Genomic DNA, 23,863 nt, shown 5'->3' on the forward strand with positions numbered 1-23,863 from the left:
GAAAAGTCAAGTAATTTTGGTTTTGTACACATACATAAAATATGTGGTGTAAAAAAGTACAATCTTAGGCAAGTACATTTGGAACTATAGCTCTGCAGATGATCTGTATATCTTGTCAAAATCATTGATACAGGTCTCCCTCCACCCTCTGGTGGTATGGATAATTTATTATTATGTCTACAGAGAAAAATATTATAATAAAGGTCCTATAGATCTCATTTCTATAGGCAGAATTAGGTGTTTTGGGCTGGGGTCAAAATGACCCAAAAGTCTATATTGATACAGAAACACTAAACAATAATTTAGATTTATGAAGAACAAGTTGATTGTCAAAATCATGAAACATTTAAAGAATTGAATAAACCACATTTGGGCTAAGATAAAAAATATGCCTCTGGGGTCAAAATTACCCCAGTCGGTAGTATGAGGGTTAAAGACGTTTAGCAAGTCCAAGTGATCCCTCCCCGTTTCAGTCTGTTTTCTTCTGTTTGGTGCCCAATGAACAAGGTCATGTCACGTCTCCTCATTATCCCATTCCAGATATTTGCTTTGTTACCAGTCAAGGAGACAACATACATTCCCTACGAGCTTGAAGATCCAGTAGCATGTTTACGTGTAAGACCAAGGAGATATGTAATGCCATTCCCAAATGGACCATCTGAGGAGAAAAATCATCCTCATGAAGTTTTTCAGGTAACTTCTGTTTTCTCTTAACTTGAAACCTCTTTTCCTCTCTCGTAATAATCAGTTACCATACTGTTACCATGCGTACGTCTTCTTAAATTATGAATTGCTAAACTACCCTGTTTGAGGCTAAAAAATACATACAGAATAGAAACATAGAACTCAGAGATATAAATTAATATTGAGCTCTCTTGTTTTTTATCTAACATTTCTAGAAACTGGGACTGAAGTTGGCAACTAATCTGGTATTAAGAGTACCTTTCTGCCTCAGTTACAAGGGGCGACAGTACTACCAGCCCTATGGTGAGATATCCTCCTTACCACTGCTTACTCTCGTCATTGCCAGAAGTATTCAGTGAATCTTGGGAAATGCATGGCTTTTGGTTTGACCAGGCTCATTCTAACACCAGAATAATGACTATGTTTTGTTTTATTGGTAGGCTACACTCCCTACTCTATGACAATGTCCAGACTTAGACCGGGTGCAGCGGGTCTGGGATTTCCTCAAACTGGACTTCATGGAGCACCCAGTGTCGGATTTGGTGCCGCTCCACCTCCGCCACCCATAGAGACGGTCCGTACGTTCTTCCCCGAGACATGGATATGGGATCTTGTGGAAGTTGGGTAAGTGCACTGCACAGTGAGGCTAACTTCGGGTGAAAGCCCTCTTAGCTCTTGCCTAATATCAACACATACAGTAGTTGTGTAGATTAGGAACCTGTACCTCTTTAATAATTAAGGTGTATTACAGAGTAGGGGAGATTGGGGTAAGTTGAGCCATTTTTTACATTCAGTATTACTTCATCAAGGAAATTATAGTATTCTTTCTAACAAACATTTACATATATTTCTGGATGTTGTGTATCCCTGGAAATAATCAGAATTCATGTAAACAATACAGTTTTGAAAACATAGCTTGTCCAAAAAATAAGTGGTCTCTTGGCACAACTTACCCCGGGTATGGGGTAAGTTGAGCCCGGGACATGGTAAGTTAATGAAATAGTACCACTACCTTTTTAAAACCATGTCTATATTTATTACCCAAACACAATTCAACACAATCACAATGGCTTTTTTGTTAAACATCTTTTAACACACGCTTAACACCTGACAAACTTTTGTAAACACTTTTACCATTGCCTTGCTTTACACCTGGAATGAAAACACTACAATTTTCTTAACTTGCCATTGGCTCAACCCTTGGCTAAACTTACCCCAAGGCATATGTTTTGAGTAGATTAGCCCATACAGCTACAAGGAAGCAATGCCATGCTAGGTTTAGGACCTCAAGTTGAAGCTTATAGAGACCCCAACTGATGTATAGAACAATCTTTAAATTATCTACTTTGGTTTAGATACAAGCATCATGTGGTTTCTTCCTTCAAAGACTCCATGAAATAATGACCTCTTCCTAACTATTTGGTCAAATGATTAATTTTGTGTGTGGTTTCCAAGAAACAGTAGTGGCTAAACTTACCCCATTTGGCTCAACTTGCCCCACTCTCCCCTATGCCCGATTTCTCTCAGGGAAGAGGTCCTCTGACCTCAATCGGACTCGGACTTAGATTAACCTTAAATACATAAAAAATTATGAAAAATAAACAGTGTTCAAAGAATTTGTAAAGTCATACTCCATTGTTCTCTATGGGACACTTAGTTGCTTTCTGTTTGAACTCTGACCTCTGTATTACAGGGAGTCTGGATCAGCAGACGTGTTCCTCACGGTCCCAGACACCATCACCACCTGGGAGACAGAGGCCTTCTGCCTGGCCCCTGGCGGCTTTGGTCTAGCTCCTCCGGTGGAGATCACTGTCTTCCAGCCCTTCTTCCTAGAGCTCACCCTGCCCTACTCCATCCTCCGTGGAGAGCACTTTGAGCTGAAGGCCTCTGTGTTCAACTACCTGTCTAAGTGCATCATGGTACGACACTGCATCATGATCGTTTCTTGAGTTGTTTCATGAGTTTCTTGTGTTTTGTTTTGTTGCAGTTTGCCTATCATTCTTGGGTTTTCCATTTTTTCTTACAATTGTTCCTATTTGGCAGGTTTCTGTAATTCCAGCTCACTCTTTAGACTACACTCTCACATCCCTGAATAATGTCCAGTACTCATCATGCTTGTGTGCCAATGGACAAAAGACCTTCAGTTGGACAATAGCACCCTCTGTCTTGGGTAAGTCGCCAGTCTTCATTCAACTGTTCAAACAGCAGAATGGATGTCAACCTGAGTTGTGTTCTCTCAGTCACCGTATTGGATGTTGTGTAACCTGTGCCGCACTCTGTCTGTCAATGTGTGTGTAGGGGTTGTGAATGTGACCGTTAGTGCAGAGGCTGTCCAATCCCACATTGCTTGTAACAATGAGATTGTGAACGTACCGGATAGAGGACGCATCGACACAGTCACACAGAGCCTGCTGGTGAAGGTATGTAGTTTACTGCTGTTATGGAACGTACTGTTAGGTTGTACAGATACTTTTGGTCATGTAGTGTATGTGGACAGCTGCTCGTCGAACATCTCATGGGCATTAATATGAAGTTGGTCCCCCCACTTTGCTGCTGTAACAGCCTCGACTCTTCCGGGAAGGCTTTCCCGTAGATGTTGGAACACTTGCTTCCATTAAGCCACAAGAGCATTAGTGAGGTCGGGCACTGATGTTGGGTGATTAGGCCTGGCTCGCAGTCGGCGTTCCAATTCATCCCAAAGGTGTTCGATGGGGTTGAGGTCAGGGCTCTGTGCAGGCCAGTCAAGTTCTTCCACACCGATCTCAACAAACCATTTCAGTATGGTCCTCGCTTTGTGCACGGGGGCATTGTCATGCTGAAACGGGAAAGGGCCTTCCCCAAACTGTTGCCACAAAGTTGGAAGCACAGAATCGTCTAGAATGCTGTAGCGTTAGTTCCCTTCACTGGAACTAAGGGGCCTTGCCCGAACCATGAAAAACCGCCCTGGACCATTATTCCTCCTCCACCAAACTTTCCAGTTGGCTCTATGCATTTTGCCAGGTAGCGTTCTCCTGGCATCCGCCAAACCCAGATTTGTCCGTCGGACTGCCAGATGGAAAAGCTTGATGCATCACTCCAGAGAACGCGTTTCCACTGCTCCAGAGTCCAATGGCGGCGAGCTTTACACCATTCCAGCCGACGCTTGGCATTGTGTATGGTAATCTTAGGCTTGTGTGCGGCTGCTTGACCATGGAAACCCATTTCATGAAGCTCCCAACAAACAGTTATTGTGCTGACGTTGCTTCCAGAGAGGCAGTTTAGAACTCTGTAGTTATTTTTATTTGCTACCTGCTTCAGCGGTCCCATTCTGTGAGCTTGTGTGGCCTACCACTTTGCGGTTGAGCTGTTGTTGCTCCTAGACATTTCCACTTCACAATAACAGCAGTTACAGTTAACCGGGGCAGCTCTAGCAGGGCAGAAATTTGACAAACTGACTTGTTGGAAAGGTGGCATCCTATGACGGTGCCACGTTGAAAGTCACTCAGCTGTTCAGTAAGGCCATTCTACTGCCAATGTTTGTCTATGGAGATTGCATGGCTTTGTGTTCGATTTTATATGCCTGTCAGCAAAAGGTGTGGCTGAAATAGTGTAACTGCCTCTGACTGAACATTCTCTCTCTCTCTCTCTCTCTCTCTCTCTCTCTCTCTCTCTCTCCCTCTCTCTCTCTCTCTCTCTCTCTCTCTCTCTCTCTCTCTCGTCCCCTCTCTCTCTCTTCCCCCTCTCTCTCTCTCTCTCAGGCTGAGGGAACAGAGAAGACCGACACCTACAACTGGTTGCTGTGTCCAACTGGTCAGTAATGCATGAACGTTGAATGTTCACTTTGATTGAACTGATCATTTCTATTCATCCTATCATCTGTGTCCACAGGAGAAACTCTGACAGAGGAGGTGGAACTGCAACTCCCCAAGAATGTGGTGGATGGATCTGATCGAATTTCTCTCTCAGTCCTGGGTAAAGTTAACCATAGTAATGTTTAGAGAGTGTGTATGTGGGTGCTTATATTTGTCCTATTTCACACATGTGTAAGTGAGTATTAACCCCCATGTGTGAATTGGAAATGTGTTTTTTGCATATCTCACTCTCCCTGAGACACCCTCGGAGAGTGGGGTCATGGCCAGGGTCTGCCATTATTAACAGCAACCCTGGAGCAATTAGGGTTAAGTGCCTTGCTCAGGGGCACATCAACAGATTTTTCACGTTGTCGCTCTGGGATTTGAACTACCCACTGGGCACACCACGTCATTTCAAAGTGAAAATTAGAGTAATATTTGGTTGAGGCCATAAGACTGCCCCCCTTTTGTTTTTACACTTCTGCTACTCACTGTTTATTATCTATGCATAGTGACGACTAACCTGTACCCCCACACATTGACTCAGTACCGGTACCCCCTGTATATAAACTCATTATTGTTATTTTATTGTATTACTTTTTTCATTGTTTTCTTAACTGCATTGTTGGTTAAGGGCTTGTAAGTAAGCATTTCATGGTAAGGTCTACACCTGTTGTATTTGGCGCATGTGACAAATACAATTTGATTTTGATTTGATTTGACATTGATCAATGAGATTTCCCACCCACTCAAAAAGCACATCCAGAAGTTTGTTGAATTCCCAACGTTATCACTATGCCTTCAACCATCTAAAAGCACAACCAAATTCCAATGAAAAAACGATGTCTGATTTTTGGTTTAGTTGTCATCTAAATGTGTTATCAGAGTGCTCAACATAGTTCAAATGGGAATACAAAGTCAGATATTTTGTATTTATATGACAACTTAATGTGTTATCACTATGCTTAGTCTAATAGCAAAACCAAATGACCTGGATTGCAGTTGAGATTACATTAAAAGTACATAGTGCAAGTGATCAGATTCTGCACTGATTATTATAGCAATGGTGAAGATTCCCACAGACCTACGACCTTTGCATGCTATGTTGAACATGCACGCTTTCTATGATTACAAATGAAGACGTTTAATAGTAACAGTAACCTGAAAATGTAGCCATGTTTTAAAGAAATGGTTTTAACCCTCCCGTTGTCCTAGGGTCAAAATGACCCGCCACTATGTTGAACCAACTTTATTTAATTTTTATATTTTTTGGATCATTTGTGAGAAGGAGGCAGTGATACTTTCTTTAAAGTCTCACTGCCTCCTTCTCACAAATGATCCCCAAAATATAAAAATTAAATAAAGTTGGTTCAACACAGTGGCGGGTCATTTTGACCCTAGGACAACGGGAGGGTTAAAAAGATAGTGGTAATATTTCATTCAGTACCAAAATGTGTACATGGCTTAATTTACCCTGTCCCGTGGCTCAATTTACCACAAAGCAACCCTTCTCCAGTGATAATGTTGCTGCTTGCTAAAGAGGACAGTCTTACAGAAATCCCATGTTTCTCTGTAGGGGACATCCTGGGTCGGGCCCTCAAGAACCTGGATGGACTGTTGAAGATGCCGTATGGGTGTGGTGAGCAGAATATGGCTCTCCTCGCCCCCAATATCTACATCCTGGAGTACCTGAGGAACACAGAGCAGCTCACTCCAGCCATCCGAGACAAGGCCACCAAGTTCCTCACTAGTGGTAAGAGAGTCCCTCAAAATATGGGTCGTATTCATTGGGCACCAAATGGAAGAAAACTGTCAAACAGGGCTGGATCTGTCCAGAATGAGCCCTTTGTTTTCATTTTCCATTGAAGAACATTTAAAAATGTTTCACCACGGTATGCTCTAGTGACTACGACCCTGCTATCACGTAAATGACAGAGTATCACTGACCCAACACATGTAGGAACTTCCAGATGTTTTCCCACTAAAATCGTTTGATCATAGAACATTGAGGCTGGATTCCAAATGGCACCATATTGCCTACACAGTGTATTATGTTTTTTCCTGGCAAAACTAGTACACCTTATAGGGAATAGGGTGCCATTTGGGGCACACGCTCAGTGACTATAAAAAACACATGGTCTCTTTGTTCTTCACTCTAAAAACACACCGACAGGTTACCAAAGGCAGTTGAACTACAAGCATTTTGATGGTGCATACAGCACATTTGGACAAGGCTCGGGGAACACTTGGTGAGTATTGTGTTTTTCACCTACTGGTAAACACATTATAACTGTGTCTGTTTCAATTAAGTATTATGGTATTGTCTCTGACAGGGAGACCATGGATGTGACATAAGTTAAAATAAGCTGTCATTGTTTATGACAACCTTATGTGGGTATTATGACGGGACATTCAAATCAAGTTCTCTTTCCTCAGGCTGACTGCTTTTGTCTTGAGATCCTTTGGCAAAGCACAGTCTTTCATCTATATTGACCCGGCAAAAATTGAGCAATCCAAGACTTGGTTAGAACGTCGACAAGGCAAACATGGCTGTTTCATCAAATTGGGGAATCTCTTTAATAACAGAATAAAGGTATTTATATTGATAATAAACTGATAGAAGATGTAAGAAGATGTAGTTGTATGTCTCGTCAGACCAGCCATAAAATTGTGAATGATGATTTCAACAGAATTGTATCAGGCTAAATACAGTTTATACACATTTTAGTATTTTGACATTGTTTTGTAGGGTGGGGTGACAGATGAAGTCACACTGACGGCCTACATCACTGCTTCAATGCTGGAGCTCAACATGTCAGTGTCGGTAAGTAGCATCTCCACATAACCATTGTTTCTCACTACAACAATGTCCATTACAGGCAACTGAATTAGCCTCCTATATGAAGACTGTTGTGTACCTCTTACATCAACTGTCATCTACAATGTAATGAGTTGTGTATTGTGTATTTAAAATTCACAGTTAAATAATGTTTTTCTCTCAAAGTAGCCTATGCAATAAGTATAAGAATATGTTACCATAAGCAGATCTAAATGGTATTGTGCTGTTAAAACTGAGTAGGCTTAGTTACTACTGTAAACTGAAAAACTAGAAGTGCTTCAGCATGAATGTCTGTAGCCTAGTCCCAGATCTGTTTGTATTGTCATGCCAGTACAAACAGATCTGGGACCAGGCTAACATGTCTCTTAACGTGTTGCTCTGTTATTCTGTGCTCCAGGATCCTGTTGTGTATGGCAGCTTGTCTTGCCTGAGGAACTCCACCAGTGATTTGTCCAACACCTACACTACTGCTCTGCTGGCCTACACCTTTACCCTGGCAGGGGACATGGAGACCCGGGCCCAGCTTCTGCAGCACCTGGACACGATCGCATTACAAGAGGGTGAGACATATCCTGGTCCAAGATCTGTTTGTGCTATCTTGACTTAATAGAGTTAGTCAATGGAGTAATCCCAATAGTGCAAACCCTCCGCCCGTCTGGCTCTCCAAATAGGCCCAATCAAACACCCAAAGCATTTTATAGAACACAAATACAATTTGAACTCAGTTTTTGTCCAAAAATTCATTGTGGGGGTCAGAGAAGAACTGTGTATCCTGTATAGTGATGAATAAGCTAGCCCCTATTTTCTCTCTCTGTGTGTTTGTGTGTGTTTGTGTCTGTGTGTGTTTGTGTGTGTGTGTGTGTTTGTGTGAGTTTTGTGTGTGTGTGTGTGTGTGTGTGTGTGTGTGTGTGTGTGTGTGTGTGTGTGTGTGTGTGCGCGCGCACTCCTCGTCCCTCAGGGGGTCTCCTGCACTGGACTCAGACCTCCTCAGAGACCTCAGCCTCCCTGGCAGTGGAGATCAGCTCCTACGTTCTGCTGGCTTCCCTCAGTGCCTCCCCTCTGTCTACCACTGACCTGGGCTACGCCTCCCGCATCGTCAGGTGGCTGGTGAGGCAGCAGAATGCCTACGGAGGCTTCTCCTCCACACAGGTATACTTCCAAAACACCTCTGGTCCGAAATGGCACCCTGTGCTGTGCACTAGTAATGAGGCATTATTACCTTGACTTTTACCAGATCACAGGCATGTGTGTGCTTCTTGTCATGTCAAGCCTGATGAGTCTAACTTCCACCTAGCCTAGAAATCATAATGGATGGAAATGGGAAATAGTCACTCTAGGAACTGACCAATGTAAAACTCTACCCTTTCTGTAAAATGGGATAGCTTCATTCATTTTGAACAGATTTGTCTGTGTTCTATTGCTGTTTAGGACACAGTGGTGGCCCTCCAGGCCCTAGCTCTCTACTCCACCAGGGTGTTCAGTAGAGAGGGCACCAGCACAGTGACAGTACAGTCTCCCAGTGGGGAACAGCACCTTTTCGAAGTGAACCAAAACAACAAGCTTCTCTACCAGGAGAGGGCGATGCAGGACACAGAAGGGAAGTACAGTGTGGAAGTGAAGGGCAGTGCTTGTGCCTCAGTGCAGGTCAGTGAATACACATCTCTCCTCCCAATCCTATGTTGCCAAAATACGGTTTAATCTATTTCTAAAGATACAGTCTGGGAATGTTTTTTCTGCAAAACAGCAGCCCTGTGCCACTTGATTTGGTATACAGCTGAGACAGTGGAGGCTGCTGAGGGGAGGACGACACATAATAATGGGTGGAACAGAGCAAATGGAATAGCATCAAACACATGGACACCATGTGTTTGATGTATTTGCTACCATTCCACTAATTCCGCTCCAGCCATTACCACGAGCCTGTCCTCCCCAATTAAGGTGCCACCAACCTCCTGTGACCTGAGGGATGGGGCTGGGGAAATGTAACTCCTCAAGAACCATTGTTATATTATTCAAGACTCAATGGTTACAATTGAAGAGGAAGGGCCTCAAAATTGTCAAAGACTCCAGCCACCATAGTCATAGACTGTTCTCTCTGCTACTGCACAGAAAGCGGTACCGGAGTGCCAAGTCTAGGTCCAAAAGACTTCTCAACAGCTTCTATCCCCAAGCCATAAGACTCCTGAACAGCTAATCATGGCTACCCAGACTATTTGCACTGCCCCCCCAGCCCATCTTTTTACGCTGCTGCTACTCTGTTAATTATTTATGCATAGTCACTTTAACTCTACCCACATGTACATATTACTTCAACTACCTCAACTAGCCGGTGCCCCCGCACATTGACTCTGCACCGGAACCCCCCTGTATATATAGCCTCCCTACTGTTATTTTATTTTACTTCTGCTCTTTTTTTCTCAACACTTTTTTGTTGTTGTTTTATTTTACTTTTTTATTAAAAATAAATGCACTGTTGGTTAAGGGCTGTAAGTAAGCATTTCATTGTAATGTCTGCACCTGTTGTATTCGGCGCATGTGGCCAATAAAATTGTATTTTATTTTATTTTATTTGAAGAATTGAAGTAACCATCATACAGATATCCAGAGCCCAGACTGTTGATTGAAGAAGCCTCTCCTGACTTTTTCTATTTTTCTTTCCCAGGTGGCGCTCCACTACAACATCCCTACTCCTACTGACAGCACAACGCTCAGCATCAAGGTGAAGCCAGAGGTCGACTGCAACAGCAACTCTTTGAGACCCAGAGTCACGCTAAAACTTCAATCTCAGTAAGAATGAATGGCCATTTGCATTCACAAAAGCATTCTTTGAATACGTTTATCAATGACACTCCAAAGTGTTATTATGGAGCATGTCTTCCAGAATGGACTTGGCCCAAATTACTTGGTTTCCTATTGGTTTTTTAACTTCTAGTTTTTACCACAGGAGGTTGGTGGAATTGTATCAAATGCATCAAACACATGGTTTCTAGCTGTTTGATGCAATACCATTCCAGCCATTATTATGAGCCGTCCTCCCCTCAGCAGCCTCCACTGGTTTGTACCTAGGCTTGGATCAGTAACAGTTTGAAAACATATCAGGCAACCTGGTCTTCTTATGGCTAAAATAATCAAACTAGTTAACTTTGATATCACAGGCATCTCTTTGCTTTCACAGATATCATGGAAAGGAGCTGACCACCAATATGATTATAGTGGATTTGAAAATGCTGTCTGGTTTTGCCCCAGACCCAGAGTCCTTGGGGAGGGTGAGTTTTTTAAATGACATACGTTTATGGTGTTACCTATGACCTTTTTCCATGTAGCTCTTGCCTCTCATCTGTGAACCTTTCTGATACTGACCTTTTTTGTCTATAGAATAACTATCTTCAAAGTAATGACTCGGGACGTCGGTTGTAAGATGAAAGCTTATTTTTTGTAATAATACTGGTTCACGTTACATTTTGCCACGTTAGATTCTAAAAAACAGTAAAAGAAAGTTGTTAGGATAATCACTTGTCACTTGTACATAACTGGTGCCTTCCCATTTTTGTTACTTCCTGTTGCAAGGCATTCTGATATTTGCAGTCAATAGCGTAATCCAATACTAACCAATACAACAGAAATATGTACATACTGTAGTTCATTCAATCTCCATCACGTGAATTCTAATACAATTACTATTGTACATACAATATGTAAATAACTGTAAAATAAAAATATATTTAGATACAGCTCAATGAATTAACTGTAAACATTAACTCTGTTACCCATTAAAGTTACAACATTGTCAATGCAATATGAATGATCAGTGAATGGCTTGTCTTCACAGCTGAGAGGTTCACTTCTAGTGGATCGTGTCGATACTAAAGATGACCATGTGTTAATGTACTTGAGAGAGGTGAGACCAAACCATCCATCAGTTTGAAACAGTGCACATAAACCTCAATGTAATGGAATTAATTTGTGTGGAATGTCCTTCAAAGTCAGCAAAGTTGAAATTACACTTCTGCTTGGAGGGTTTAAATACTTGTAACCAAAATGCTTTTTTTTTCTCCCAACAGTTACCGTCACTATTCCAACCTTTCAACCACACCCTGGACATCATACAGGAGCTCCCAGTACATAATCTAAAGCCTGCGGTGGTCAAGATCTACGACTACTACCAGCCAAGTAAGTTTATATCTAACCTTCCCCAAGATGTATTTTTCCCTCTTCTTTTTAGTAACATTTGGTTAACCTGTGCTCGTTTACTGAGACTTACCTGTATTTTTGGTTTTATTCAGGTGACCAGGCAGAGACAGAATATGTCTTCCCTTGCAAGTAGGGGTTACAAGCTGGTGAACTATCTGGAATTATTGGTGATGTTGAATTATTGGTAATTTTATATAGCTGGCCTGACCCATATACTATATGTGATATACATGATTTAGTTAACTGGGTCAATATTCCTTTATTCATTTTACCTAAATGCTGGCCAATTTGTTATTAGAGAATTATTTACATGGCCCTATTCATTGTATTTGCTGCTCTGCAGATGTAAGAAGAAAATGACATTAACAGAGGTCACACATGCAACCCTTGAGGCATCTTTCAAGATCTCAAGTAAAGGATGTAACTTACTGGAATGAAAGTTTTTCATTAAAACTCTATTCTTGAGCATTTTTTCCAGATCGTTTTTGCGTGTAGGTTTTGATGTCACACTATGGCAAGAAATGAGTTCCAAGGTGTAGGCTCAGGAGACAAAGGGAATATTGAAAGGCTTTATGTAAGACAGTAAGTCTCTTCCTGGGAAACTAGTACCCATGGATGTAAATGGCCTATCCAACAGGGGGTACTTGGGAAGACTTATGAGCAATATGTAATTGGGAGTCCAGTAAACATAAAATCCAGTTCCAGAGAGCTGCAATGTGCTGTTAATCGGTTTTGCCAACTTTACGAAGGTGTGTAAATGTTCTGTCTCAATTTTGCTCAAAGCTTTTGGTTCTCAGCTTTTTTCTTCCTCCATCTGTAATCATCATGGGCCCCTGTAGTAATAATCAAGGTGTGGTTCTCTTTTATTTCTCATCAGGGAATGGGATCCAGGAAATCCACTGACTCTAAATCCCATCAACAAATATCTTACAATGGGATGCGTCCTGTCCTGATCATTCCCATAATGAGTCGTGGCTATAATCTCTATTATGAATATCTCCTAATAATTTATTGAGCTAATGGTGTGGACAAGGCATGGAAAGATGTAGTCAAAAACATCTCACAAATCTATTTAGAGAAAGAGTAACAGAACAATCGAGATAACACAAACAGATACTATAGAGCCCTGTTGTTGACAACACAGCTCACTAAATATTTTAACAAATATATCAAAACATATAATGAGAATTATGAACATATGAGTATGCTGTGAAACACAGTACTTTTGAAGAGTAGCAAGACTCCTCATGACTTAACAATGGGAAATTAAAAACGTCCTTGTTATGGGTTAACAAGTGTACATGCTGATCTGATATCAAGTAAGAGTATTCAATCACACTCCACTTTAGATGTCAATACAATACATCCTGTTTTTTGCTCAGAGAAGATGCAACACAAGCCCACTTGATTGGACAGTAGCTCTTTAAACCCCCTCCCCCCTCCCAACTCCTCTTATTTTTCCTTCTGCTCTCTTCATTTGTGCCCTGCCCAGATTACAACAGTGATTCTCACATTTCTGGGCTCTTATATTGCCATATACTGTACGTATTGCATTGCTGAAGCTAGAACGACGTGAACATTGAAGACAGCACTGAAATACAGTCAACAGCGACAACGGTAAGATAAGACAAGATCAGGTGTGGCTCAAAGATGGCGGACTGAACACAGCGGTGCAGATCACGTCAAGATAAACACGTAATATTCAATATCTGTACGTTTGACTAAATATTAGCGCTTAACTCCACATACTCGTGGGTAATAACCTTCAATATGGATAACAACACAAAACAAATTATAAGGCTAGAGAAATTTATTGACCAATATCACCAAAACAATCAACACCAAAACATGATGGAGAGTAAACATGGAGAACCAATCCCCCTCCAAAAACGACAGTCCTCGACGGCCACAGAAAATTGATCCTTTTCACCCTCCGGAATGGTAAGGGTGGAAACCAATCTGTTACAGTCGATAAATGATAAACTGGGCATACTTGATTTACACTACCAGTCAAAAGTTTGGACACACCTACTCATTCAAGGGTTTTACTTTCTTTTTAAATATTTATTACATTGTAGAATAATAGTGAAGACATCAAAACTATGAAATAACACATATGGAATCATGTAGTAAACAAAAATGTGTTAAACAAATCAAAATACATTTTATATTTGAGATTCTTCAAATAGCCACCCTTTGCCTTGATGAAAGCATTGCACTCTCAACCAGCTTCACCTGGAATGTTTTTCCAACAGTCTTGAAGGAGTTCCCACATATGCGGAGTACTTGTTGGCTGCTTTTCCTTCACTCTGCCGTCCGACTCATCCAAAACCATCTCAATTGGGTTGGGGTCGGGGGATTGTGGAGGCCAGGTCATCTGATGCAGCACTCCATCACTCTCCTTCTTGGTAAAATAGCCCTTACACAGCATGGAGGTGTGTTGGGTCATTGTCCTGTTGAAAAACAAATGATAGTCCCACTAAGCCCAAACCAGGTGGGATGGCGTATCGCTGCAGAATGCTGTGGTAGCCATGCTGGTTAAGTGTGCCTTGAATTCTAAATAAATCACAGACAGTGTCACCAGCAAAGCACCCCACACCATAACACCTCCTCCTCCATGCTTTATGGTGGGAAATACACATGCGGAGATCATCCGTTCACCCACACCGCGTCTCACAAAGAGACAGCGGTTGGAACCAAAAATCTCAAATTTGGACTCCAGACCAAAGGACACATTTCTACCATTCTAATGTCCATTGCTCGTGTTTCTTGGCCCAAGCAAGTCTCTTCTTCTTATTGGTGTCCTTTAGTAATGGTTTCTTTGCTGCAATTTGATCATTAAGACATGATTCACACAGTCTCCTCTGAACAGTTGATGTTGAGATGTGTCTGTTACTTGAACTATTTGAAGCATTTATATGGCTGCAATTTCTGAGGCTGGTAACTCTAATGAACTTATCCTCTGCAGCAGAGGTAAATCTGGGTCTTCCATTCTTGTGGTGGTCCTCATGAGAGCCAGTTTCATCATAGCGCTTGATGGTTTTTGCGACTGCACTTGAAGAAACTTTCAAAGTTTTGAAATGTTCCGTATTGACTGACCTTCATGTCTTAACGTAATGATGGACTAACCCATCCCCACACCCACCTTGTCACAACACAACTGATTGGCTCAAATGCATTAAGAAGGAAAGAAATTCCACAAATTAATTTTTAAGAAGGCACATCTGTTAATTGAAATCCATTCCAGGTGACTACCTCTTGAAACTAGTTAATAGAATGCCAATAATGTGCAAAGCTGTCATCAAGGCAAAGGGTGGCTATTTGAAGAATCTCAAATATAAAATATATTTTGATTTGTTTAACACTTGTTTGGTTTCTACATGATTCCATATGTGTTATTTCATAGTTTTGATGTCTTCACTATTATTCTACAATGTAAAAAATAGTAAAAAGTAAAGACAAACCCTTGAATGAGGAGGTGTGTCCAAGTTTTTGGCTGGTAGTGTATATATACATATATTTTTTAAATATTATTTTTCACTAACCCTACCACCCTTCCCCTAATTGGAGTAAACTAATGAACAACAACACTTAGGCTTCTACTTCCAGATTATACATACTATATACATTTTACGGACACAATCTTTTTTACAAAAGTTATATTTTGTTTGTTTTTAGTCCTGTCTTTCTGATGTCCATCCAGTTTGATTTCTATTTGCCATATATTTCTAACTGTGCTGTTCCACAAAAGGTCTGAACCTATATACATTTTACGGACGCAGTATATTTTACAGGAGTTACCTAGTTGTTATTAACTATTTTGCAATCTATATGGCACATCTGTCAATTATTGGGTCCTTAAATGAAACTGGTATACTTTTCTATTCATCACAATTTTCTTTAACCAATTTTAGTCTTTAATGCAGGGCCGACAAACAAGTTCCTTGCCTCTTCCATTTTTGCGGTATTGCTGCAATTTGTTGGTTGTAATTTTGGGTAGAGCAGACATTTCCATATATTTTTGTTAGCTGCATGTGTGACATAACTCCACCAGTCCTATTTATGATATAATTTACAAAGATGATACCTTTTTTTAAATCATGTTTTTTTTAATCAATTACTATATTTGAGTTTAACCACAATATTTGTTGTATTATTTGTTCTGTCTTTTCTGGTGGATTATACTGAAATTGCAACCAACTTTGTATGGCTTGTTTTAAAAATAGCGATATTTTGGAGATGATTTCGTTTTCAAATAACTGAAAGTGAGAGGTTGTAATCTGAATAAATGGAAAAAGGCCATTCTTGAACATGGGGTGAGACATTCTTACTAATTTGCTAGAGAACCAGTTCGGATTTACAGTTGAAGTCGGAAGTTTACATACACCTTAGCCAAATACATTTAAACTCAGTTTTTCACAATTCCTGACATTTAATCCTAGTAAATATTCCCTGTCTTAGGTCAGTTAGGATCACCACTTCATTTTAAGAAAGTGAAATGTCAGAATAATAGTAGAGATAATTATTTATTTCAGCTCTAATTTCTTTCATCACAAGTGGGTCAGAAGTTTACATACACTCAATTAGTATTTGTTAGCATTGCCTTTAAATTGTTTAACTTGGGTCAAACGTTTTGGGTAGCCTTCCACAAGCTTCCAACAATAAATTGGGTGAATTTTGGCCCATTCCTCCTGACAGAGCTGGTGTAACTGAGTCAGGTTTGTAGGCCTCCTTGCTCACACACGCTTTTTCAGTTCTGCCCACACATTTTCAATAGGATTGAGGTCAGGGCTTTGTGATGGCCACTCCAATACCTTGACTTTGTTGTCCTTAAGCCATTTTGCCACAACTTTGGAAGTATGCTTGGGGTCATTGTCCATTTGGAAGACCCATTTGCGACCAAGCTTTAACTTCCTGACTGATGTCTTGAGATGTTGCTTCAATATATCCACATAATTTTCCTTCCTCATGACGCCATCTATTTTGTGAAGTGCACCAGTCCCTCCTGCAGCAGAGCACCCCCACAGCATGATGCTGCCACCCCCGTGCTTCACGGTTGGGATGGTGTTCTTCAGCTTGCAAGCCCCCCCTTTTTCCTCCAAACATAACGATGGTCATTATGGCCAAACAGTTATATTTTTGTTTCATCAGACCAGAGGACATTTCTCCAACAAAAAGAATCTTTGTCCCCATGTGCAGTTGCAAACCGTAGACTTGCTTTTTTATGGCGGTTTTGGAGCAGTGGCTTCTTCCTTGCTGAGCGGTCTTTCAGGTTATGTCGATATAGGACTCGTTTTACTGTGGATATAGATACTTTTGTACCTGTTTCCTCCAGCATCTTCACAAGGTCCTTTGCTGTTGTTCTGGGATTGATTTGCACTTTTCGCACCAAAGTACGTTCATCTCCAGGAGACAGAACGCATCTCCTTCCTGAGCGATATGACGGCTGCGTGGTCCCATGCTTTTTATACTTGCGTACTATTGTTTGTACAGATGAACGTGGTACCTTCAGGCGTTTGGAAATTGCTCCCAAGGATGAACCAGACTTGTGGAGGTCTACAATTTGTTTTCTGAGGTCTTGGCTGATTTCTTTTGATTTTCCCATGATGTCAAGCAAAGAGGCACTGAGTTTGAAGGTAGGCCTTGAAATAAATCCACAGGTACACCTCCAATTGACTCAAATGGTCCAATTAGCATATCAGAAGCTTCTAAAGCCATGACATCATGTTCTGGAATTTTCCAAGCTGTTTAAAGGCACAGTCAACTTAGTGTATGTAAACTTCTGACCCACTGGAGTTGTGATACAGTGAATTATAAGTTAAATAATATGTCTGTAAACAATTGTTGGAATTTGTGGAGTGGTTGAAAAACGAGTTTTAATGACTCCAACCTAAGTGTATTTAAACTTCCGACTTCAACTGTAAGTATAACTTTTGTATGACTGACGCCTTTAGTGAGAGGTCTAATGCTTTAATATTTAATAATTTCTACCCTCTGAATTCATAATCATTATATAATTAGGTGTTTTTCATTTTGTCTGGCTTGCAATTCCAAATAAAATGGAATGTTTTTTGCTCATATAATTTAAAAAACAGGTCGCTAGGTGTAGGCAAGACCATAAGCAAATAGGTAAATTAGGATGTGACTAAAGAGTTAATCAGGGTGATTTTTCCACAAATAGACAGGTATTTTCCTTTCCATGGTAGCAAGATCTTATCTATTTTTGCTACCTTTCTATTAAAATGTATTGGATTGAGATAATTTATTTCTTTCGGGATATGTATACCGAGTATGTCCACATCACCGTCAGACTATGTTATTGGTAAACTACACGATAATGTAAAAGTTGTATTTCTTTGATATCCAATACGTAATATAGTACACTTATCATAATTTGGTTGTAATCCAGAGAGGTTTGTGCTGTCTTGTCTTGATTGACCCTACCTGGGCAATGGCGCCAATGGAGTAATCACAAAAGTGCAAACCCTCCGCACGTCTGGCACTCTAGATAGTCTCAATTAAATTAGTAATTCAAAGAACTCCGGTGTCTGTCAAAATTAATTAGGGAGATCAGAGAAGAACTTTGTATTCTGTATAATGTTGAATAAACTAGTCCTCTCTCTCTCTCTCTCTCTCTCTCTCTCTCTCTCTCTCTCTCTCTCTCTCTCTCTCTCTCTCTCTCTCTCTCTGTCTCTCTCTCTCTCTCTCTCTCTCTCTCTCTCTCTCTCTCTCTCTCTCTCTCTCTCTCTCTCTCTCTCTCTCTCTCTCTCTCTCTCTCTCTCTCTCTCTTGCTCTCTCTCTGTGTATGTGTGTGTTCCTCATTCCTCAGGGGGTCTCCTGCACTGGACTCAGACCTCCTCAGAGACCTCAGCGTCCCTGGCAGTGGAGATCAGCTCCTACGTTCTGCTGGCTTCCCTCAATGCCTCCCCTCTGTCTACCACTGACCTGGGCTACGCCTCCCGCATCGTCAGGTGGCTGGTGAGGCAGCAGAACGCCTACGGAGGCTTCTCCTCCACACAGGTATACTTCCAAAACACCTCTGGTCCGAAATGGCACCCTGTGCTGTGCACTAGTAATGAGGCATTATTACCTTGACTTCACCACAGGCATGTATGTGTTTCTTGTCATGTCAAGCCTGGCAAAACTAACTTCCACTGAAATGGAGGCAAGAAATCATAATGAATAGAAATGGGAAATAGTCACTCTTGGAGCTGACCAATGTAAAAATACACTTTCTGTAAAATTGGGTATTTTCTTTAATTTTGAACAGATTTTTCTGTGGTCTGTTGGTGTTTCTCTACCAGGAGAGGGCGATGCAGGATACAGTAGGAAAGTACAGTGTGGAAGTGAAGGGCAGAGCTTGTGCCTCAGTGCAGGTCAGTGAAGACACTTCTCACAATCCTATGTTGCAAGATCTGATTTATACATTACTGTGAAGTTCAAACATTTAAGAAGCTTCGTCTGGCTTGATATCTAGTTTATGAAATGTTTCTTTTTTTCTATCTTTTAAAATGTATATTTTTAGACCACATTGTTTCCCTGACTTCTTCTTCCCTCTTTCCCAGATGGCGCTCCACTACAACATCCCTACTCCTACTGACAGCACAACGCTCAGCATCAAGGTGAAGACAGAGGTCGACTGCAACAGCAACTCTTTGAGACCCAGAGTCACACTGAAACTCCAGTCTCAGTAAGAATGAATAACACATTTGCATGCACAGCATTCTTTGAATCAGGTCATTGATAACATACAGTGTTATTTTTGAGCATGTCTTACAGAATGTTTTTGATCCAATTTAATTGGTGTTATTATACCTACAGTGCCCTCTGTAATTATTGGGACAAATAAGCATTTTTTCTTATTTTGGCTCTATACTCCAAAAGTCTGGATTTGAAATCAGGGTATTTACAGGTTAAATCAGGGTATTTACATCCATATCAGGTGAACCATTTAGAAATTACAGCACTTTTTGTACATAGTCCCCCTATTTTAGGGAACCAAAGGTATTAGGACAAATTCACTTATATGTGTATTAAAGTAGTAAAAAGTTAAGTACTTGGTCCCATATTCACTCTACAATTTCGTTGGATGCATTTTCTGTTTGTTTCAGATTATTTTGTGCCCAATAGAAATTAATGGTAACTAATGTATTGTGTCATTTTGGAGTCACTTTTATTGTAAATAAGAATATAATATGTTTCTAAACACTTCTATATTAATGTGGATGCTACCATGATTATGGATAATCCTGAATGAATTGTGAATAATGATGAGTGAGAAAGTTGCAGTCGCACAAATATCATACTCCCAAGATATGCTAACCTCTCACCATTACAATAACAGGGGAGGTTAGCATTTTTGGGTGTTATGATATTTTTGCGTCCGTAACTTTATAGATGAAAATACCCTCAAATTAAAGCTGACAGTCTGCACTTTAACCTCGTAGTCATTTTCTGATTTTAAAAAATGCTTCACTGTCCCAATAATTACAGAGGGCACTGTATGTATAAGTTATATAATTTCTAGTTTGTACCTATGTAACAGTAACAGTAAGAAAACATATCAGGCAACCTGGTCTTTTTATTGGTAAAATAAATTCATTCATTTGATTATTACAAGCACATATCAGACTTTGATATCAGGCATCTGTTATGTGGGCAGCTTGTCTCTCCCTTTTCTGTTTCCCTTCCTCCTTGTTTTGTCCCCTCTTTGTCTGTTGTATCTGTATGTGTGTTTGTCCCCATTATGTGGGTGTGTCTGGAGTGGATCGGGGGGCGTGCTCAGGATCTGCCTCTCCTGTGCAGCTGCGGGTTGTTTCCAGTGATTCCTGCCTACGCAGCTGCATCCTATTCTCTCATCAACCTGCACTACTAATTCCTGGGCATGGCTCTCCACCGGCGCCAGATCGTTGTTCTTACTAGAGCGGTAACTTGGCTCACCAGTAGAGTAAATTGTCTCTGTCTTCAGCCTGGCTCTTTACTCTCCTTAACCTGTCGTTTGTTTTGTCTTCAGTTCAGACATACCTCCCAACCTGCCTGCCTGCCTTCCAGCCTGCCTGCCTGCCTGCCTGCCTCAGCCTCTCCTTCCTCCGGAGCCGACTAGCCCACTCTGTTCCTTTTCTTCAGTTGTTTTTGGACTAAGACAAATTGAACTTTTATTAAAATAATTTTTGTTTCTTCCACTCCCTTAGTCGTGTTTTGTTTCTCTGAGTGCTGGGTTTAACCATAGCTTAACAGAACGATCTGGCCATGGACCCAACAGAGAAACAGCACGGGCAAACGAAGACAGCTTCCAACAAGCTATCCAGGCTCAAGGAACGTTGCTAGGACAGCATGACCAATTGATTCGGACTCTTTTGGAAGATAATCATCAACTGCTGAACCAGGTGACTCAGTTAACTACACAAGTCTCTAAATTGTCTGTTATCAGTTCTCCATCTCTCTCTGACCCCCAGTTTGATGCACCCCAAGTTGTTTCCTCGGACATTATGCAGGCTTCGTTCCATCGGGAACCCCCTGTCACGTCGCCTGAACCGTTTGTCACAATCCGGGTTAGAACTCCGGTCTCAGAAGTGTAGAGCTGGGGGTACTACCCCTTAGCCACAGAGGAGATGTTGTAGGACCCAAATGAAACACCCAAGGCAATACTCCAGGCAAGTAGATTTAATGTTCACAAAACAGGAGGCAAAACAAAACAACTCCACGAGGGGAGAAAAACAAACTAAAGATAACTTCAAAAACTTACTAGGACAGACACGGTGAGACAAAGCAGGAGACACACAGTCAGGACGCAATAACCAAGTGACAAACAAGGGGAAAACACACAGCTAAAATACACAAGGGGAAACAAGGCACAGGTGACCTGGATAAGCTAATTAGGACACATGAGGAAGAACTAAGGCAAAGGGGGAACACAGCTGACCTCTAGAGGCCAGGAGACAAACAGGGGAAGCAGGAAGCTGACAGGACCCCCTCCTCTAGGAACGACTCCTGACGTTCCTTCCAGAACACCCTGGCCCCAGGGTGCGAAAATCTCGGATCAACCCTGGGTCCAGGATGTCCCTGGCTGGAACCCAGGAGCGCTCCTCTGGCCCGTAGCCCTCCCAGTCCACCAGATACTGCAGAGAGTTCTGGACCCTCCGGGAGTCCAGTATCCGGCGGACTGTGTAGGCTGGCTGGCCGTCTATGATCCTGGGAGGTGGCGGGGGTCTGTGTGGGGGGCAAAAGGAGAAGACAAGACAGGTTTAAGGAGTGAAACATGAAAAGTGGGGTTAACTCTAAGGGAGCGAGGCAGAACTAAACGATACGAAACAGGGTTAACCTTTCTAGCAATGCGGAAAGGGCCGATGTATCTCTGGGAAAGCTTCTTGGATTCGACCCGGAGGGGCAAGTTCTTAGTGGCCAACCAAACTCTCTGACCAGCTCGGAAACTAGGGGCCGTCCGGCGGTGGCGATTAGCCTGACTTTGGTATCTCTGGGAGGTCCGAAGGAGGGTACACCTGGCCTTCTTCCAGGTCCGCCTACAGCGTTGGACAAAGCGCTGGGCCGAAGGAACACCAACTTGCGCCTCTTCCTCTGGAAATAATGGAGGGTTGTAACCGAACTGGCATTCGAAGGGGGACAATCCGGTGGCTGAGGACTGGAGGGTGTTGTGGGCATATTCAGCCCAAATGATATAGGTGGCCCAAGACGTGGGATTACTGGCCGCCATACACCGCAGGGTGGTCTCCAGATCCTGATTAATCCGTTCCGTTTGGCCATTAGACTCTGGATGGAATCCTGACGATAGGCTGGCTGTGGCCCCAATAAGCCTGCAGAAGGCCCCCCAAAACCGGGACGAGAATTGGGGACCTCGGTCAGAGACCACGTCCAGGGGAATGCCAAATATCCGGAAGACATGGTTCATGAGGAGCTCAGCAGTCTCCTTAGCCGAGGGCAGCTTGGGCAGGGGAATAAACCGGGCAGCCTTCGAGAAACGGTCTACCACCACAAGGATGACGGTGTTGCCCTGGGATAGAGGAAGTCCCGTAACAAAGTCCAGAGAAAGGTGTGACCATGGCCTTCGAGGAACAGGTAAGGGATGGAGCAGTCCCTGGGGTCGCTGGCGTGTCGACTTTCCCTGGTTGCACACAGGGCAGGCCTCAACATAGACCTGCACGTCCTTCTTGATGGACGGCCACCAAAACCGCCGTCGGAGGAACTCCAGTGTGCGAGCACTGCCAGGATGGCATGTCAAGGGCGACTCATGACCCCACTGCAAGACGCGGGCCCGAACCGAGAGAGGAACGTACAGGCGACCGGCAGGACCACCGCCTGGATCGGGCTCATGGGCAAGAGCTTCGCTACCCCTCTTTCTAGTTCCCACTGAAGAGGTGCGACGATCCTAGACCTCGGAATAATCGATGCCAAGGGCTTCTCTTGTACCTCGGGAGAATAGACTCGAGACAGAGCATCCGGCTTGACGTTCTTGGTGCCAGGTCGGTAAGTCAGGAGGAACTGGAATCGATTAAAGAAAAGGGACCATCGTGCTTGCCGAGGGTTCATCCGCTTAGCCTGTTGGAGATATTCCAGGTTCTTGTGGTCTGTGAGAACCTGGAAAGGGTGCTGAGCCCCCTCAAGCCAATGGCGCCACTCTTCCAAGGCCAGTTTTACCGCAAGCAACTCTAGATCCCCCACGTGGTAGTTGCGCTCGGCCTCAGACAGGCGGCGAGACATGAAGGCACAAGGGTGTAATCTCCCATCCGCACCCCTCTGTGACAGGACGGCTCCCACCCCCACCTCTGAGGCGTCCACCTCCACCACGAAAGGTCTCTCTGGGTCAGGGGGTCACCAGAATCGGAGCAGAAGTGAAGCGGCGCTTGAGATCCTCGAAGGCCCCTGCTGCTTCCGGACCCCAGTGAATCTTGGTCCCTCCTCCCTTGGTAAGCGTCGTCAAGGGGGCTACCACCGAGCTGAAATTCTTGATGAACTTCCGATAGAAGTTAGAAAAGCCAATGAACCGTTGAACCTCCTTGACCGTGGCAGGTGTGGGCCAATCGTGGACCGCCTTGACCTTCTTGGGATCCATCTCTAGGTGCCCGGGAGTGACAATAAACCCGAGAAACTGAGTCTGAGAAACATGAAATTCACACTTCTCAGGCTTAACGTAGAGGTGATTGTCAAGGAGCCTCTGGAGAACCCGGCTAACATGCCCCTCATGTTCCTTCAGTGACCTCGAGAAGATGAGGATATCGTCCAGGTAACGAAGACGAACAGATTAAGCATATCCCGGAGAACATCATTAATCAGGGCTTGGAATACTGCGGGGGCATTGGTGAGC

The 23,863-nt window shown here is 42.6% G+C and overlaps 1 protein-coding gene across 5 annotated transcripts in view; it reads left to right on the forward strand.

Annotated features, from left to right (window-relative positions):
* Nucleotides 1–19,394, forward strand: part of LOC121567565 (alpha-2-macroglobulin) — a 45,233-nt gene extending 25,839 nt beyond the window's left edge. Inside the window, exons 16-39 of one of the 5 annotated variants that reach the window (XR_006001121.2) lie at nt 541–693; nt 900–987; nt 1,125–1,308; nt 2,378–2,603; nt 2,728–2,854; nt 2,983–3,104; nt 4,422–4,473; nt 4,552–4,635; nt 6,091–6,267; nt 6,688–6,763; nt 6,951–7,107; nt 7,264–7,338; nt 7,751–7,913; nt 8,312–8,502; nt 8,782–8,997; nt 10,016–10,140; nt 10,529–10,619; nt 11,183–11,251; nt 11,415–11,523; nt 11,637–11,728; nt 13,037–13,161; nt 18,374–18,564; nt 18,815–18,920; nt 19,110–19,394. Coding sequence is in view for 1 of the 5 variants with exons in the window: in XM_041877732.2 (XP_041733666.1) it covers nt 541–693; nt 900–987; nt 1,125–1,308; nt 2,378–2,603; nt 2,728–2,854; nt 2,983–3,104; nt 4,422–4,473; nt 4,552–4,635; nt 6,091–6,267; nt 6,688–6,763; nt 6,951–7,107; nt 7,264–7,338; nt 7,751–7,913; nt 8,312–8,502; nt 8,782–8,997; nt 10,016–10,140; nt 10,529–10,619; nt 11,183–11,251; nt 11,415–11,523; nt 11,637–11,677 (2,526 nt within the window). In the remaining 4 variants the exon portion in view is untranslated. Of the gene's footprint in view, nt 1–540; nt 694–899; nt 988–1,124; nt 1,309–2,377; nt 2,604–2,727; nt 2,855–2,982; nt 3,105–4,421; nt 4,474–4,551; nt 4,636–6,090; nt 6,268–6,687; nt 6,764–6,950; nt 7,108–7,263; nt 7,339–7,750; nt 7,914–8,311; nt 8,503–8,781; nt 8,998–10,015; nt 10,141–10,528; nt 10,620–11,182; nt 11,252–11,414; nt 11,524–11,636; nt 11,729–11,887; nt 12,010–13,036; nt 13,162–18,373; nt 18,565–18,814; nt 18,921–19,109 lie in introns of those variants that run through there. The other 4 variants (XR_006001119.2, XR_006001120.2, XR_006001118.2 and 1 more) reach the window with 4 other exon arrangements.
* Nucleotides 19,395–23,863: the final 4,469 nt, after the last annotated feature.

This window comes from Coregonus clupeaformis, chromosome 6, assembly GCF_020615455.1.
Source record: "Coregonus clupeaformis isolate EN_2021a chromosome 6, ASM2061545v1, whole genome shotgun sequence".
NCBI lineage: Eukaryota > Metazoa > Chordata > Actinopteri > Salmoniformes > Salmonidae > Coregonus > Coregonus clupeaformis.